Here is an 18,858-nt window from a genome sequence, read left to right as displayed (position 1 = left end):
ACGTCGTTGGATCATTCTAATACCAGGTCTGAGTTCAGTCAATTTCAAGTTATGGTTAAATATACATTAGTAAGTATATGGCAGAATTTATATTCTGCAGCTCCACAAAGTTTTCCATAGTCTTATTTGCTCACCACGTGTCGAAAACTGTACACAGAAACCACCACGTGTCGAAAACTGTTCACAGAAACCACCACGTGTCGAAAACTGTACACAGAAACCACCACAGGCGACAATCTTGAATTATAATGAAATAAGCAATAATAGTATCATTTCATCTATCAGATTGTGGATTTGTTAAAGTTTGCGCACTAGCTTTTGGATTGTATGCTCCCCAGGAAGTTGTTCGTCATGGGTCGTTGTGCCGCTATAGATCCGAGCCAGAGGTTAATAATTGTAAAGTGCGTGGGAAAGTGCTATTTAAAAACCGACATTGTTATCAATATTATCATTATCATAAAATAACGAAGTTCTGCTTAAACTTGGCACAATTTGAAGCTAAAGCCAAGGTTTCGACTGTTAGCTACGTCCATAACAGTGTACCATGACTGCTCTCTAGCAGTGTCCGTATATAGTGTCCGTAACGTGTAGCTCTCTAGCACTGCACTGGTTGGCCTTTAATCGACACTTTAGTGGAATTTAGTGCAATACATTTATTACAGCGGAAAATTCTTTGATTTCTCGATTTGGTGACCTTTTTTAGACACAATTCTTTATGGGGTATAAAATGGTACAAAACCACCACCACCCACAGACTATAAGTAATTTAAAAAACCCAAATCAGAGTCGATATGTCAGAGGTGGTTTAGCATGCGCAAATATCGTGTTACATAGACTTTTGTGTTATTCGAATTTATCAATAATCAATCAATTATGCCAAATCAAATCATTTTCATACTTTATGATCTCGAAATGATATAGGGAACTGCTAAGGGCAACTCTTCCAGTTGTTAATCTATGATTTAACAATAAAATAAGTATTTAATATTTCAAATTCAATTAGAGTATATAAATAGACTACAAAACAAAACAAAACAAACCAAACCATACAGTTGAACAGCTGATGCCCTTTACAAAGACACTGTTTGGCGTCAAACGCCGAAATGAGTTAGAAAAACGGGCCTTTCAAACTTCACGTGTACGCTTCTTAATAAATACGTCCATGCACAGTCACTTGTAGGCTAATATTCTATTCAAGGAAGGTCCTAATATTACGACCTTCCTTGAATAGAATGTTGGTCTACAAGTCTGTGGTCCAAGTGTCGTCGTGACTTAATAAATAAGTCACAATAAGTGACAATAAATAATATCCTGGTCCCCGAACGAGGCTAGCTTCCTGATTGTGCAAGATAAGCATATGCATTTGAAGTCGCTCTTATTGTCATGACGTCATGATGTCATGATGATTTCATAGGTCAACGACCGATGATATATACGTCGTACGGTTTCACCAATCGAAATAGTTTACTCGGCATTGGTTCCAGGTCTGGGAAAGGTTTGCCAGGTACGTCTTCAAAACGAAACTTCTGAACAAGACAGCCAATGAAAAGGAACAGCTCCATTTTGGCAAGTTGTTTACCGAGACAAGAACGTCGCCCGGCGGAGAAAGGTAGAAAACTTTGAGGAATGACGACTTCTCCTTCGGCGTTTAAGAAGCGGGCTATTGAGATAAAAATAAGGAGGAGGGAGAGAGTTTGGGAAGAGACGGACATTGACATATCAAGGGATGCATAACAAGATGTGAACATAACGGGAATAAAGAGACAGAAAAGTGAAAGGAGAGAGAGAGAGAGAGAGAGAGAGAGAGAGAGAGAGAGAGAGAGAGAGAGAGAGAGAGAGAGAGAGAGAGAGAGAGAGAGAGAGAGAGAGAGAGAGAGAGAGAGAGAGAGAGAGAGAGAGAGAGAGAGAGAGAGAGAGAGAGAGAGAGAGAGAGAGAGGGAGAGAGAGAGAGGGAGAGAGAGAGAGAGGGGGGAGGGAGAGAGAGAGAGGGAGAGAGAGAGCGAGAGAGAGAGAGAGAGGGAGAGAGAGAGAGAGAGAGAGAGAGAGCGAGCGAGCGAGAGAGAGAGAGAGAGAGAGAGAGAGAGAGAGAGAGAGAGAGAGAGAGAGAGAGAGAGGGGGGGGGGTACGTTAGAAAAAGTGAATGGATTCCCATAATTTGTTCATTTATTCAGAAATGTATGTCTCAGTTCAAAAAAATGCAAATTACTAGGTACTAGACTTGCTTATATTTAGAAGTTAGAACACAAAATATCTGTATGAATTACTTGATAATCTACAATCTAGACAATTTTTTTTTCAATATAAGATATGTCTTGATTTCTTATACTACTTCCACTGCATTGTCAACGCTTATAATGAATGTAAACATAGAAAGGTAATGTGAACATTCTGACTGTCGAATATTAATGAATGTAAACATAGAAAGGTAATGTGAACATTCTGACTGTCGAATATTGAATACTGACAAAAGAAAAACGGAAGGTATGCTTGCGCCCTCTTACGACAACAACTCAGTGATTCTTACCAGGATCAAATTTCATTGGATTCTTCCAATACTTTGGATCATGGTGCACCCACCACAAGTTGCACATTATCATGGTGTCTTTGGGAATGAAGTAACCTCTCAACCTGTAAAGGGAAAAAGGGACATTTAAAATAAAATCGTATAATTGTAAAAGTGTCTATGTTCTCCAACCCTGGTAGGATATGTAAAATGCTATTTTAATAAAGGGAAGGGAACTCCAAACACAATCAATATTACATAAGTGTATGACATTACGTTTACTCTAAAAAAGAAAGAAAGAAGTAAAATGCTATGTGGTAGGTTAAATTCGCTCCGATGATTGGAGCGTGGAGCTCGGTGAAGGCCGATTATATCATAATAGTATGAACTATTCTGTATTTTACAACAACTACTACAAAGAGTATGCTTTCCAGTCACGGGTCAAATTTTGTTGAATAAACTGCCTTTCATCATTCGCTCTGATAGTACAATTTCTTTCAATGTTAAACTAAATCGAACACAATCTTAAAACTCTAAACTTTTTCATCAATACTACTGAATTTTATCTATGTACTGCAGTTTGTACATTTTATCTATGTACTGCAGTTTGTACATTTTATCTATGTGCTGCAGTATGTACATTTTATCTATGTACTGCAGTATGTACATTTTATCTATGTACTGCAGTTTGTACATTTTATCTATGTACTGCAGTATGTACATTTTATCTATGTACTGCAGTATGTACATTTTATCTGTGTACTGCAGTTTGTACACTTTATCTATGTACTGCAGTATGTACATTTTATCTATGTGCTGCAGTTTGTACATTTTATCTATGTACTGCAGTTTGTACATTTTATCTATGTACTGCAGTATGTACATTTTATCTATGTACTGCAGTTTAACATTTTAACATTTATTTCATTTCTAAAGCGCTTCCTCTATTTAAAAGAAAATATTCAAAAGCGCTACACAATAAGTTAAAAGAGACATTTGATAAGTTAAAAGAGACATTTAAGAAATACTGTAAAAAAAATAAATAATAATACACATCAATAGCATATTAAAACCATTCCTAAAAGTGTTTAAAACAGAAACATGGCTAAAATCAACAGTTACAAGTTGTGAGAAACTTTAAACAGGTATGTCTTCAACCCTCTTTTAATTGTTTGTACATTTTATCTATGTACTGCAGTATGTACATTTTATCTATGTACTGCAGTTTGTACATTTTATCTATGTGCTGCAGTATGTACATTTTATCATGTACTGCAGTATGTACATTTTATCTATGTGCTGCAGTATGTACATTTTATCTATGTACTGCAGATTGTACACTTTATCTATGTGCTGCAGTATGTACATTTTATCTATGTACTGCAGTTTGTACATTTTATCTATGTTCTGCAGTATGTACATTTTATCATGTACTGCAGTATGTACATTTTATCTATGTACTGCAGTTTGTACATTTTATCATGTACTGCAGTATGTACATTTTATCTATGTACTGCAGTTTGTACATTTTATCTATGTACTGCAGTTTGTACATTTTATTTATGTACTGCAGTTTGTACATTTTATCTATGTGCTGCAGTATGTACATTTTATCTATGTACTGCAGTATGTACATTTTATCTATGTGCTGCAGTATGTACATTTTATCTATGTACTGCAGAATGTACATTTTATCTATGTACTGCAGAATGTACATTTTATCTATGTACTGCAGTATGTACATTTTATCTATGTACTGCAGAATGTACATTTTATCATGTGCTGCAGTATGTACATTTTATCTATGTACTGCAGTTTGTACATTTTATCTATGTGCTGCAGTATGTACATTTTATCATGTACTGCAGTATGTACATTTTATCTATGTACTGCAGTTTGTACATTTTATCATGTACTGCAGTATGTACATTTATCTATGTGCTGCAGTTTGTACATTTTATCCATGTACTGCAGTGTGTACATTTTATCTATGTACTGCAGTTTGTACATTTTATCTATGTACTGCAGTTTGTACATGTTATCTATGTACTGCAGTTTGTACATTTTATCTATGTGCTGCAGTATGTACATTTTATCATGTACTGCAGTATGTACATTTTATCTATGTACTGCAGTATGTACATTGTATCTATGTACTGCAGTATGTACATTTTATCTATGTACTGCAGCATGTACATTTTATCTATGTACTGCAGTATGTACATTTTATCATGTACTGCAGTATGTACATTTTATCATGTACTGCAGTATGTAAATTTTATCTATGTACTGCAGTATGTACATTTTATCTATGTACTGCAGTATGTACATTTTATCATGTACTGCAGTATGTACATTTTATCATGTACTGCAGTATGTAAATTTTATCTATGTACTGCAGTATGTAAATTTTATCTATGTACTGCAGTATGTACATTTTACGTAGTATAGTGTGCATTTAAAGAAATTAAATAATTGTTTACTAAACATGCATCTACTGATATAAAAAGTAGTAAACTTCGCTCACTTGGGATCGAAACTAGCTAACTCTCGTTCACATTTTTTAGGTGACGCCACCCAATTTCCTTTAATAGTCGGTCAATCGTTTGCCGAAAGGATACCACAATGAGAATGAATGAATAATTTTGGTAATTATTGGTCACACACCCGTTTACATTAAAATTTGGATTCCAATTGGTCTCTCGTGATTGTTTTTGTTAAACGAAAGAATTTCACATCTGTACCTAAGATGGCTAGCTCGTTGCAAGTTTTATGTATCTCCCCACTCACTGGCTGTCTATAGCCTGTTCCCGGGACTTAAACGAGTTCAGATTTCTTTCTTGTGACCACTTTTGTGTCTTTTAAAGTGGTCATATGGATGAGGATTGGTTACTTACTTTAAATTTTTACTTTATAAACCATTTTATCACGATTTCCAACTTGAAAAATCAGCACGAATCAACAGGGACCAAGTATGTTTTTGTAACTCAATACACTAAAAATATGTAAAAAGTTTGTCATTGTACGTAATTGTTAACTTTTTACACATATTTTTAGTGTATTGAGATACAAAATAGACCTGGTCCCTGTTGATTCACGCTGATTTTTCAAGTTGGAAATCGTGATAAAATAGTTTTACACAATGTCATTTATTAATCGTTTACAAGTTATTGAGTTCCAAACAAGGACTTTGCATATACTATTTCACATTATTGATTTAATATAGTCCAATTTTGATTACAGAACAACGAGTGACGTTTCGCCTTCTTTTGTTACCATTCATCTTGTGATGATAACAAACCCACAAAAGAATATATCTGACTTACTTCGTATCTTCTGTGGTACAGTGTGGAGCATTAAGAGATGATATCGAACTGCAACGTAAGACTTCAAGGACAGTGGCATACAGATACGGAAGCGATGCTCTGTCGCTCCATTTTGGTAAACGGTCTCCTATCACGTCCGCCATCTCACCACGAAGTTTTACCTGCACCTGTTGAAAATGAATCAAATACATATAATCTGAGGTAAAAATCACACATCGTAATTTTAAATGGCAGTGGTAGATGGAATTTAATTAGTTTTAGGCGTAAAACAGATAATTGTTTGGTTCCGGTGACCCGACCCCTCCTAGTTTTTCACTGCCGATTCTAAACTTTTTTTTTACGTATTCGAGAAAAAACTAATAAAATCGTAAAAAAGTCTCACGAGAAATGGTGAAAGCGGAAACTGACATCAACTTAAAAATACAATATAAAACTGTTCTTCCAATCTGTAATGGCTGTATATCTGATAGGAAGATCATAAGAAATAAATAACACAGAGACCATTTGGAAAACAATGGAAAACCTGAACTAGACACTCACACATGAAAAAAATATATAATAAAATAAAATAAACATTCTACCAACCCCACCTATTCTAAAATTGAGAGTAACCGGAACCACCCATTTTTTATATATTAGGTGTTACTTCAATGCATTTTGTGGTAAATTCTATTTCTGTATAATTGGTTTGAAAATAAAGCCAGATAGACAGACAGACAGGTAGGTAGGTAGGTAGGCAGGCAGGCAGGTAGACAGACAGACAGACAGACAGACAGACGTCACAGTATGTCATTATAGGTAAAACTACAGAATGCGATACAGCACATTATACCTCCTGATAGTTGACTAAGTAAGCCATTGCCCAGTTAAGAGTCTCTGCTATCGTCTGAAATCCTGCTGTGAATATCTCCCAGATTGCCATGACAACCAAGTCTTCATCGAACGCCAACCCATTGTCGTCCCACTGCGTCATAGTTTTCAACAGAGCATCTGTGATGTCTCTCAGGTTTTCGGGGTCAAAGGTCAGCCTATGTTCTCTTAATTTTCGCTGGAGCAGGTCATCTCTGCGCGACACCAAATTCTCGATCATGCGAATACGTTTATTAGGAAAGATCTGTGAAAAATGGAAACGGATTGAAAAGGCCGAAACTGATTAAACTAAATTTTACATAATGACAAACAAGTCCTATGCCAGACTTGCATACATAATGACTTTGTTTTGCATAATTAGTGACATTTACCAAGTTTAACTCAGAGATATATCATCATTGGTAGCATAGAAAGTTATCAACTTTGGAGGATACGAATATATTGCTTGGTTATATCACATAACTCATATGTTCAATAGATTGACTGATATGGCTTGCATATTAATTCAATAATTTGCATATCAGCTACCAAAGTTTATTTCTATATCATTTCATTTCAACAAAATGTGGCAAGAAACAGTATTCATTCAATCTTATCAAACAGAGACAGTGAACACTAACACGGACTGCGCTGTACTGTCGTTACTGATAAGTCACGCCATGTACGTAATTCTCATTACGCTCATTCCGCGTGTTACACTGAATGTAAAATCACTGCTTTTGCTAAATGCAATACTTTAGCGGTTTCGCTATATCACTAACTATCCTGCAACCGCTACAGAGCGCCCTCTATAAAGCTCCCATCTAAAATATGTTCCGGATCCGGGAGCACATTTTTAAACCGTGTTTTTGGTAGACAATATCCCTCACCTCTTTGAAAGTCAAGCATATCGTATGTCACAGACTATAACTGCATCGTTCTCGATCAGATTAATGCTTCCTCAGTGATATTTTCAAGTGAAAATCGTACTATATTCTCAACGTTTCAGCTAACTTTTTAGATTCTGCGGACATGTTGACTAATACTATAGTACTTCGCATGCTTCATGCACTGGCATGACATCGTAATAGACTGCCGAGTAGCACTTCAGTGTTGTGATTTATTTGGATTATTTGTTGCCATTTTGAAAATAAAAAAGAACTGATTCGAGTATTTACGTAGTGAATTTTGGTATTGAAGCTAGAATATTGACTATCTTTATGAGAAAACCCTGGAAGTAATTGCCAAGAGATTTTAGATTAGCCATACTGGTAGACAGAATTGTAGATTTGTTTTGGTTTGCAAACACCGTAAGAGAAAAAATACAACAAAAAATGGTGTCACAACAACATAAAATATGAAATAGAATAAAAAGCATTGTAAACAAAACAAAGCTACAATTATTGCAGCTATGCTTTTGTAACCTGCATGTTTGTCATTCAAAATTAGTAAATCTATTGACTTTGACATGCTGCCATTTTACACTACACAGCTACTTGACGGAACAATATGTACATAAAATGGCATTATCACGTAATTTGGAACAACTTCCATAGACGACAATACGGGGGAGGGTCCGTTGAAAAGGGGGTGTTTTTTGTGATCACAAGTGGTATGACAACAGTTTGGGTGGCGAGTGGTCAAGACTCCCTGTGTTGTACCTAGTGAGGATATGTTAACTTTGACATAGTGGGAATTTATAACGATAATCACCACAGACTTCTATCGATTCATATCATTTATCACATCTACTACATTGTACATATCCGGACCGATCAATTAGTGGATTTTCAGCCTGGCCCAGTCTTACAACCGGCCTTGAAACACTACAATTAGGGTACAGAGTACAGAGATATGGAATTTATTGACACACCTGGCGTTTTTCAGTGATCGATAGTACATTGCACTTTACGCAGCTATAAATCAGATACTACACTGTAGGCCGCTATAAATCAGGTGACGTGTTCATGTGATCACACATCATTTCGGTCATGCTTTGTTTTCAGTCAGGTGACTACTGGACATTATCACATGACATCAGTATCGGGTCAGGTGAGTGCAGTTTTAGAAATTAATATTGATACCATAAAGTTAGTAAGAGTGGACAGTTTTGGGGTTTATTGGTGACTTTGAATGTACATTTCGAAACTTTTCATGGCCTTAAATTACTAGTATTTCCCTTTGAGTTTTAACTTTTGTAAATTTTGACTTGCAGCAGTTAATCCCAATTGGTGAAGTGACGATTTGATAGAGTAGATGACAAGGTGAGGATGGGTAAGACTGCTGAAACTAACAAAAGTGGTTATTATTTAATCTGGTACTAGTAGAACACTTTCAAGAATAGCTGTTTTCTTTCTTTCAAATTTACTTGACGCGGTCGTTTGTATAGTAAGTACTATTCAAGACTTCGAAGTCGCATAAATATGGAACAAATTACCATGACGATCGATGTTATCTTTCTGTTGTTGACGATTTAACATGAGATCCTGTCTACCTACTACTGTACATCAAGTATGTGGTGTGGATAAAATGGACTACAAATAAGAGTACATATACGGGTTCGACAATATTTAATACTATATATCTATCTTATATTTTCGTCACGTGAACCAGAACACACGTGAAAAGTTATTGAATCTATTTACTATCAGACATCATGTACACTGTGATTGATATCCAGATCACCTTTTTATGAAATAATTGGCAATCTCGTCAACTTTTATCAAAAAAACATTCCTTTAGTTTATCGACGGAAACGATTTCTATCTAAAATAAATTTCACATTGCGCCAACAGTCACAGGAAGGAAGGCACTTTGTGGAATTGTCCATGGCGCCCAATGAGGTGCAACGAAGTCATGTTCACTTCTGTTCCGATGTTGTTCATTTCATTATGTGTACACGCTATGTCTAACCGTTTGACCCCAAATCACGTACTGTTTATGTATGTAGGGCGGTTAGAAAAACATAGGAAAATGTATACTATATCATAGACGGTGACCGATCACCTCGTCCCAATTTCATCTCGTTGTCCCAATATCAGCTCGCCCCAAATTTCAGTAGACCGGGTTGATTGCTTGTTTTTATTTTTCATTATGTGTTTAACATAAAAAATGGTTTTCTTACCAAAACGATGGATGAGTAAACCAAATTGAAAGTCAATATAGTGGATGCACGATGCTTTTACATCTACCTGTTACGTCATATATTTGAAACTAAATCAAGAAACACATTCGTGACCACATCACACCATAGACGTGGGTGGAGGGTCTATGATCACAATAATCCTAATACAACTTCACTGACTTCCAGGAATTGATCTAGACAAACTTTGTACTATACTTTATGATGGAAATCAAGATGAATGATGGGCACAACTAACCAGCAGGGGAATAAACCTGTATACCTCGTTTTAAAGCGTATTTTGCATGTAGGCTTAGTTATCAGTGCATTCCTAGCCTGATTCAAAGTTTCATACATGCACGTACGTGTAAATCATGTTGCAAAGAACTGCAAATTACTTTACTACATGTTTTTGAAAGGGATTGAGATGAGTTGAAATTGGGACGAGCTGAAAATGGAACGAGTTAAATATTGGGGCGAAGTGAATCGCAATCTGTCAGACATCTATAGAAAACTTGCTTCAGTGGTCTGAGACTATAATGTTGTAGATGAGGGGTCTAAACACCACACGACTCCCTAGCTTATCATTGTAGCGACCTGCATAATTATATGTTTAGTCACTTGACTTAATGCACACGTGCAATTCGTGGTGAAATGTCCATCCAAGGTTTATAGATAAGTATGGAAAAGTTAAAAAGTACGTTAAACTATTAGTCTTTTAAATAACAAAGGTCGTTCGTAGCTCGGAGAAACAACTTGACGGCGTCTCCCTTTTTCAGTTGTAGACCGCAGTCTAGACTGTGAGATACGTCGTGTTGTTCAGTCCTATCAGTGGTACTGGCTGATAGCGTGTAGTACGAAAGTCTATATCTTACAAAATAACCATAGTCATGTATTTAGGCATGCACAGCAACGTATCTAATTGTTTGACTTTTCCCAGAGTGAAGGTATTTTGTAGTGAGTTAAAAGAGGCTAGTATTAAAATTGACGATAGCGAAGGGTGCGTAGATGTAGAAGGAGATTGAACTTAGAACTCTAGTTGTTGAATAGAAAGGTTGTAAGACCACTGCACTGGTCTGAGATTTACCTAATAAAAGTCATGGTCATTGTCAAAGTGATGTGACGTGCTATTTTCTAAATGCTTGAAATATTGTATAAACCTTATCGAAAAGTGCACGTAATTGGCTAAAATACGTGAACAGCAGTTAGAACGGTATACAGACTGTCACCTAAGGGAGGTCTTCTTATGCAGTATTGGTTCTTGTTGACTGACTATATTTATCGACTTTACGTTCTGACTTTATTCGGTAGGCAGTAGCCTACGGAGTGTTATGCGACTATCGTTCTGACTTTTCCAACTTTCATTAGTCTACCGCAATCTCGAGTTTCTTTGCAAAGTACCTTTACAATGTATATAGCAATAGGATATTAGATATGACCTATCGTCGTGTATTCACTATATAGTCCTCCTATGGCGGCTACTCCCAGGGTCCTACATACTTATAGACTAGTGTTCGTGGACTCAATTCTGAGTACTGCAATACTTCGTCTACGCGCAGGACGAGCTGTCACTATTCCAAATCTTTGAGAGACTCTATTGTACAAGAACCCTAGATAATCAAGTAGACGTCATCTTTCGTCGTATGTCCATTAACCTTATTTACAGACTTTAATAGTGTCAATAGAAACTTGAGTCTGACCGTTGTTCCTTAGTCTACAACCAAGTCTGTGTGGCCATGTACAATATCAAGCCTCTTGTATACTTTAATAACCAAGTCAGTGCCATAGTTGTTTCAAGTGACGAGACTGTAACCTTGGCAACCGTTACAATCTTTGCTCGTTACAATGTACAATGTAATGTATTTGCTGCGTGAAACTAATTGAAGCCAACCCCTTCAGTTTCAACAAAAACATAACGAACGAAATTGTTCTGTGTGGAACTCTTATCAATTTTGCCTGTTGACTGTTCAATTCACGCCAGATTTTCTAGACAGCTTACGAACTGGTGGTCACAATCTTGATTTGATACCGTAATCGATTAGTTGATAGATTAGTTGATATATTTATTGATTTATAAATCCACCCACAAATCAATCAATCATCGCAAAGGCTTGAAGCCTTCATTGCAAAATAACAGCCATAAATTTACACATGGCCCAAATAAAAAAAAAATCGATCGATCTGTGTGGTATAGTCGATAATATTATAGTCTTAAAAGATAAATACGTATTAGAATGCCTGTTCTCCTTTGTCTTTCTAATTTCACCTTATGACGTCACAACATGGTATATCCACTTCAATGTCTGTTGTGTAAAATTGTGGCCAAACACTAAAAAGAAAAAAAAACTAAGTCCAACTTTTTGGAAGTGATGACATATGTAGGTCACCCTGCCCTGAGTACATACTTAATGTCTACTACAGTTCGTTGACCCTCGTAGTCCCAGGGCTGGATGTTTTGTAGTGTCGATAATACTCCTGAATAAAAGTCATAATAAAAGACCTTCCTAATTTTAATATCTGGGGTTCACAAAATGGTCGTGTCAATTGAGCTCTTTGAGCTAATTGGCAGATATAGTTTGTGTATATTACATGCAAACTTTCACAAGCTGAGTTTTAAGCTCTTTATTCAAGAGATAATATTTAAAAATTAATATAAATAACCATATTCTAGTATAACGTTAACGTCAATGCATGTCTTCTATAACATTACAATTGTCTTCTGGCATTGTTAGAATATTTGATTGCATAGTAGAGATTGCCTGAACATTCTCAAATATATAAAAATTATATTACATCATCGAATTGTTTATATCTTAATATCAGGGTTGAGTTCAGTCACGTGGTGGTTTTAAGTGTGTTTCAGTAAGTGCAATATACTGTGAATACCTTGTAAATATGCACCTTATGCATACATTACAATAGAATAAGACCAAAATAGCTAACATGACGACAGTCGTCTGATTGACCCGCACAATACATATGGGTCCCACGCTACGAAAACCTAGCCGGTTACTAAGGATGCTCAAACTAAACTTTGTTTAATAATTATGATGTATCACAGACGAGGGTTTCTTTTGTTTGCCTGTGGCTGAATTCAACATGTGAAGTTTTGAACTCTGGGTGGATTTGGTAGTGATCATGACAAACTGTTTTAACGTTTGTCAATGAGCTTCTCGCGGCACACGGCTCGGCACACAAAGCTTAGCGACGATAGTCACGAATCTGGCAGCGAGACAATTATTTCTTCCGCTGCACGTCGAAACAACGGCAAGTTTCGATGGTGCCGTAAAAGAGGCTGTGGTTTGCGACGATGAATGAACTAGACTAGACTCTCTCACCAGTCTCGGAAGCATCATCTTGACATCTTTCATTCAATCAGGGATATTAACAAATCGTCTTTTCTATTGCAGGTAATTTTAACGTTTCTCTGCCTATCTTATCTTACAAGTATATCGATTGATTAATAACAATGAAGATAATTTGTGAGGAAACAGAAATCTGCTCAGTCAGTGGTGATGCGCAGTGGTATTGCCAAGTAAACCTGAACAGGTGACTGAATAGGTATAAAGATTATGTCAAATATGCTATCTGAAAATAGTTATAAACCGATATTTTGTAAAGAACGCGGTATACCTGTACTACAGTGAATCGAGTTACTCAAATCACACTACTCACTACTCACTCACTCACACACACACACACACACGCACGCACGCACGCACGCACGCACGCACGCACGCTCGCTCGCTCACTCACTCACTCACTCACTCACTCACTTATTCATTCAACCCAATCGAATTGAGAGTGATATACAGTAGGCAGTTGACCCACCTTAAGAATGGGCATGACATCAATGGGATCGCCAGGAGCGAGAAGTTCAGTACAATCTCTATTATCTTGTAAGATCATCTGAAACTCAGGATCGTCTATTTTGTATCGTTCGTTGAAGGTCATGTTACATATTATATTCATGACAGCAAGGCTAATATCTTGGGCGATGGTGACCGCTCTGTGTTGTTTGTTATTGAAATTCGTCAACAGATGTTCAACCTCTTCAATAATCTTCGTTTCTGCAGAAGTGCCAAACTGACCACCGTTGATATGAGTATGCAGGGCTACGGACACGCATTTCCGCTGACCCGACCACTTGGGTGTGAAGTCGCTGAACGTGATACCAGAGTTGTTACGAGATAGTAAACTTATGGAATATACGTACGGTCGACCGGAGAAGCGTCTATATTGCCGAACGAAGGCTTCTCTGATCACTGTGTGATCGGAAAGTATTACGGCTGGTTTATGGCCAAAGTAAATAGTGAAAATTGAACCATATCTGTCAGAAAGTCCCTTTAGAATTTGCCAAACGGGTCCGTTTCGGAATAAGATCGGAAGATTACCGACAAGCGGAAAGGTTACCGGACTCGGTGGCAGATTTTCTGCTGTAGACTTATCCCGCCAAAATTTGAACATCAAGAGCAGCACGATTAACAGCGCCAACAAAACTACGACAGCCATCGTCTTCGACAGTTATTTTGTACAGTACAGAGAGAACGGTTGGAAAAAAATTCACTTTGTTGACAAAGTCGAAGTGTTCTGTCAGGAACTGCGACTTTCTTATATACCTGCGTCGCCATGGACATTTCTACATCCTGAGTGTATCTCATTTGCATAATAAAAGGAAGAGCGTGTCATTTAGCAATTGCTCAGTGTTGTGATTGGTCTCTGTTAATCAACTGTAATCATCCAAACAAACAAAGGCATTGTTCCAACAGAGGACAAAATCAATTGGCGTGTGACTAGTTTTAAAACCATTTCTGAGCTATTTAAAATCTATATATCGATGGATTCGTATAGTCCAAAGTCGTTGCTCTTTGTAACCGCAGCAACAAAACAAAGAATTGATAGTGATGTATTTATAAAGGAACTTTGGTACGTATATCTTTTGTACACTTTGCAGGGGATACAAACACTTCACAACGTGGGGGTTCTTTGCACATTTCTACTTTACAGCCGGACAACCAAAGAACACGTGGATATGCGGAAGGACCACATGAAGTTTGACATTCATGAATTTGTGATATTTGTGTCATGGTTGTTTGTTTACCAGCTGTGACATTCATTTCTCTCTCTCTCTCTCTCTCTCTCTCTCTCTCTCTCTCTCTCTCTCTCTCTCTCTCTCTCTCTCTCTCTCTCTCTCTCTCTCTCTCTCTCTCTCTCTCTCTCTCTCTCTCTCTCTCTCTCCCTGACGTAGTATCAATCCTCTCAATAGAAGAACTTATACTAGGCATAGTCACAAGTATGCGACACTTTCTGATGGGAAACATGTGAATGTTCATGTGATTACAATAGCCGGCTAGCTACATAACTTTGCGTTGACAAACAAATTTACTCGCGCTCCAGATAATTCAATCCTCGTCAATCTTTTGTACGAGTAAGCACTATGACCGATTTACCTGTCACAAGGACCTGACACTGGCATCGTTATTTAACAAAGGAATATTTCGGGTTTTAATAGCGGTGGGAATGTTCTTGTCAGTATGTACTTACATTCCTTTACTGCAATGTGGTCAAAGGTTTTACACGAATCCAAAGGTAAAAAAAACAACCCCAGCTTATGAATGTTAATGGGAGGTGGGTAGATCGATATAAGATCGGTACGGCCGTACGGCGTATAATTCTGAAGATCGGCACGGCGTATAATTCTGAGATGAATGTTCCCTGCACAATGTCCACAGATGTAATTTCCACTAACACCCCCTCCACATATCGTGGAAGGTTAGTTAAAATCCATCAGTACCTGGGAGCTAGGCTATCTCTTCAAAAAGAGCACATTGTTAAGTTCTTTCACACGCAATGCTAGCATTTAACCAACTTATCGGCGTAGAGGAGGCCATGGGCTGAGAAAACACTTGAGTTGTGAAGTGAAGGCTCCACAGACGACCAATTATCGACTGAATGTAGGACGCCGTCACCCGTACATTGGCCTCGGTCTAGTTTCACAGCTCTTGTTTTGTTTACGTTAATGTGACATGAAAACTGGTCATTAAAATCAAATATTGAACATTAGGGAACGAGTATAATTTAATCCTAAGGTTCTGTGAGTCCCGAGGAGAAAATGGGGGGGAGGGGGGGGGGCACGGAAAAAAAAGGTAGGGGAGGGGGGGGGGGGGGGCTTGAAAATTCTGATGGTCTGAAAAGGGGATGGAGGCTGATAACTATTTTGTTCAAGCTTGATTGTTGTCTCTTTGAACCACATTAAACCTTACAAGCGGTCATTGACCTTGCCCATTTCCAAAATGTCATGTGGCTCAATAATGTACACTACATGTACCCATGTTTAATGTGAGTTCATAAAGAAGCAAAGTCATAGTTCACATGTCACGTGACCAGGACCAGGATCAATCATAAATATATTGTGGTGAACGATGTCCGCAATCAATATAATTATCACACATATTCAAAATACAGTGTACTAATATGAACAGGGTTTGCAAAATCGTGTTACAGTACTGATATGGGCAGAGGTTGCAAAATACGGTGTTACAGTACTGATATGGGCAGGGGTTGCAAAATACGGTGTTACAGTACTGATATGGGCAGGGGTTGCAAAATACAGTGTTACAGTATTGCATTCCATTATCCATTGCTGCCACCATCCATTGCATCCCACAATCCATTGCATCCCACCATCCATTGCTTCCACCATCGATTGCATTCCACCATCCATTGCTGCCACCATCGATTGCATTCCACCATCCATTACTGCCACCATCCATTGCATTCCATTATCTATTGTTGCCACCACCCATTGTATCCCACCATTCATTGCTGCCACCACCATTGCATTCCACCATCCATTGCTGCCACTATCCATTGTATCCCATCATCCATTGCTGCCACCATCCATTGCATTCCATTATCTATTGTTGCCACCACCCATTGTATCCCACCATTCATTGCTGCCACCACCATTGCATTCCACCATCCATTGCTGCCACTATCCATTGTATCCCATCATCTATTGCATCTCACCACCACCATCCATTGCATTCCACCATCCATTGCTGCCACCACCCATTGCATTTCACCATCCATTGCATCCCACCACTACTACGATTGTAAAGTAAAATCTAATCATATCAGTCTTATTGCTACTGACAACAATGTTGTGAAGCAATTATTACTTTTGGTGTGAAGAGAGGAGTGTGTCTCACAAGAATGAAGGAGAAACAGTGTAGAAAGGTATATATTGGGGATAATGTGGTGGAGTGGACACGGTGTTGTTGGTAGTGCGCCCATCTAGTCTTTTGGAGTTGAGGCCTTCGGCTATGCCAATAAGGTCCAAAACATGTATTTATATTACTTAATTATATGATTAATGCAGTGCCTATGACGATACTAATGGGGAAAAAAACTAATGCCTTTAAATTCATCAGTGTGGTGGCAGCGGTGGGATCAAGTCCTTACCGTTGATTATGTCTTCTTTCATGTCAAACAGCATTATAATCCATGCTTTTAAAATATTCAAATATATGAGGGTCATTTTTTAGAGAAGGGAAATTGAGGGAGGGCCAATTTTTAGCAAGTGAATTCAGGGAGGGTCACAATTTGCAACAGACCCCCCCTCTTTAAGTACAAAAGGCTCCCTTAATATGCTACATACTGTTGAACAATTCATTATGTTGTAGACAACCATAAGTACTTTCTCTTTCCTCTTATCATCTAAGGCTTGTGTTGATCTTGTCATCTGACTAGGGATGAGTGTATACATGGATCAAAGGTCACAGCACCGAAAGCTAGAGTTGTCAACTCTTGTATACCTTAGCTCACTGTGTGAATTTACTTCCGTTTACACGACGATTAACCTATCATGTTAACCACCATATTGAACAAACGTTTGAAGTTTCGATAATAAATGAATCTCTAGTGGTGTTGTACTTTCCCCCCTACAACGACATTTAATGAATCTCTTGGCATCATATCCTAAAGCATGTGTACTTTGTCAACGGTGTATTTGATGAATCTTTGGTGAGGGGTTCACCATCTTCAAACAATGTCGTGTTGTTCAGTTAATAGTCTGTCAGCGACCAGTGTGAAAGTGCTAGTCGCTTTATAGAATGTTGAAGATGTACTGAAAACAGCTAAATAAGGACTAACCAGATTTAAAGTGAATACTTTCCGTAAGAGATTGCAAAATTATATTAGCCATGACACATAATATGCCCCTTAATTTTCAAATACTTATGCCAAACGACAAGAAATCTGAAGTTTGTATACTTAAGATATTACCTAATTACCGAAAATCATCAATTATGCAAATGAAACACAGCTTAGAGTTACATCAATATGCTTTATGAGACACGTGGGCCCTGGTATCACAGATGTATGTACCAATTTACATAGCACTTAAAGCTTGCACTCTTCAGATATAGCCTAATTACTTAAAATCTTTAATTATGCAAATTAATCATTGAAACTAAGCTTTTTGAGGTACGTGCACTTTGTCATCATCAAGGTATGTACCAAATTATATGAAATTTGAATCTTGCATTCCTAAGATATAGCACAATTACTGAAAATCAAATGACTCATTGATATTCATGGTATGCTTATCAAAACCCAATTAGTTCTAGCCATTGCTCTAAACAATATCAGTAACATATTTTGGAGCCAGCCCTTTTTTGAGAAAACGATGACAGAGACAGACAAACAGACAGACAGACAGACAGACAGACAGACAGACAGACAGACAGACAAACAGACAGACAAACTGACAGACAGACAGACAGACAGACAGACAGACACACACACAAAGACACGCACACACAAAGACAGACACACACACAAAGACAGACAGACAGACAGACAGACAGACAGACAGACAGACAGACAGACAAACAGACAAACAGACACAAAGACAGACAGACAGACAGACAGACAGACAGACAGACACACACACACACATACTGGCAGACAGACAGACACACAAACAAATAAACAAACACACACACACACACACACACACACACACACACACACACAAAGACTGACATACATACATC

The 18,858-nt window shown here is 37.7% G+C and overlaps 1 protein-coding gene across 1 annotated transcript; it reads right to left on the bottom strand.

The window, feature by feature from the left end:
- Window positions 1–1,335: 1,335 nt before the first annotated feature.
- On the bottom strand, window positions 1,336–14,311 carry LOC144445412 (steroid 17-alpha-hydroxylase/17,20 lyase-like). Its single transcript, XM_078134952.1, has 5 exons — window positions 13,631–14,311; window positions 6,662–6,943; window positions 5,830–5,996; window positions 2,525–2,628; window positions 1,336–1,660 (listed from the first exon to the last, which is right to left on the bottom strand). Exons 1-5 carry the CDS (start codon window positions 14,309–14,311, stop codon window positions 1,416–1,418), a joined length of 1,479 nt encoding a protein of 492 aa, XP_077991078.1. The 3' UTR covers window positions 1,336–1,415.
- Between the last annotated feature and the right edge of the window lie 4,547 nt (window positions 14,312–18,858).

Source organism: Glandiceps talaboti, chromosome 14 (genome assembly GCF_964340395.1).
Source record: "Glandiceps talaboti chromosome 14, keGlaTala1.1, whole genome shotgun sequence".
Classification (NCBI taxonomy): Eukaryota; Metazoa; Hemichordata; class Enteropneusta; family Spengelidae; genus Glandiceps; species Glandiceps talaboti.
Note: the sequence above shows the minus strand (reverse complement) of the source record. Positions and strands in the feature narration are given on the sequence as shown.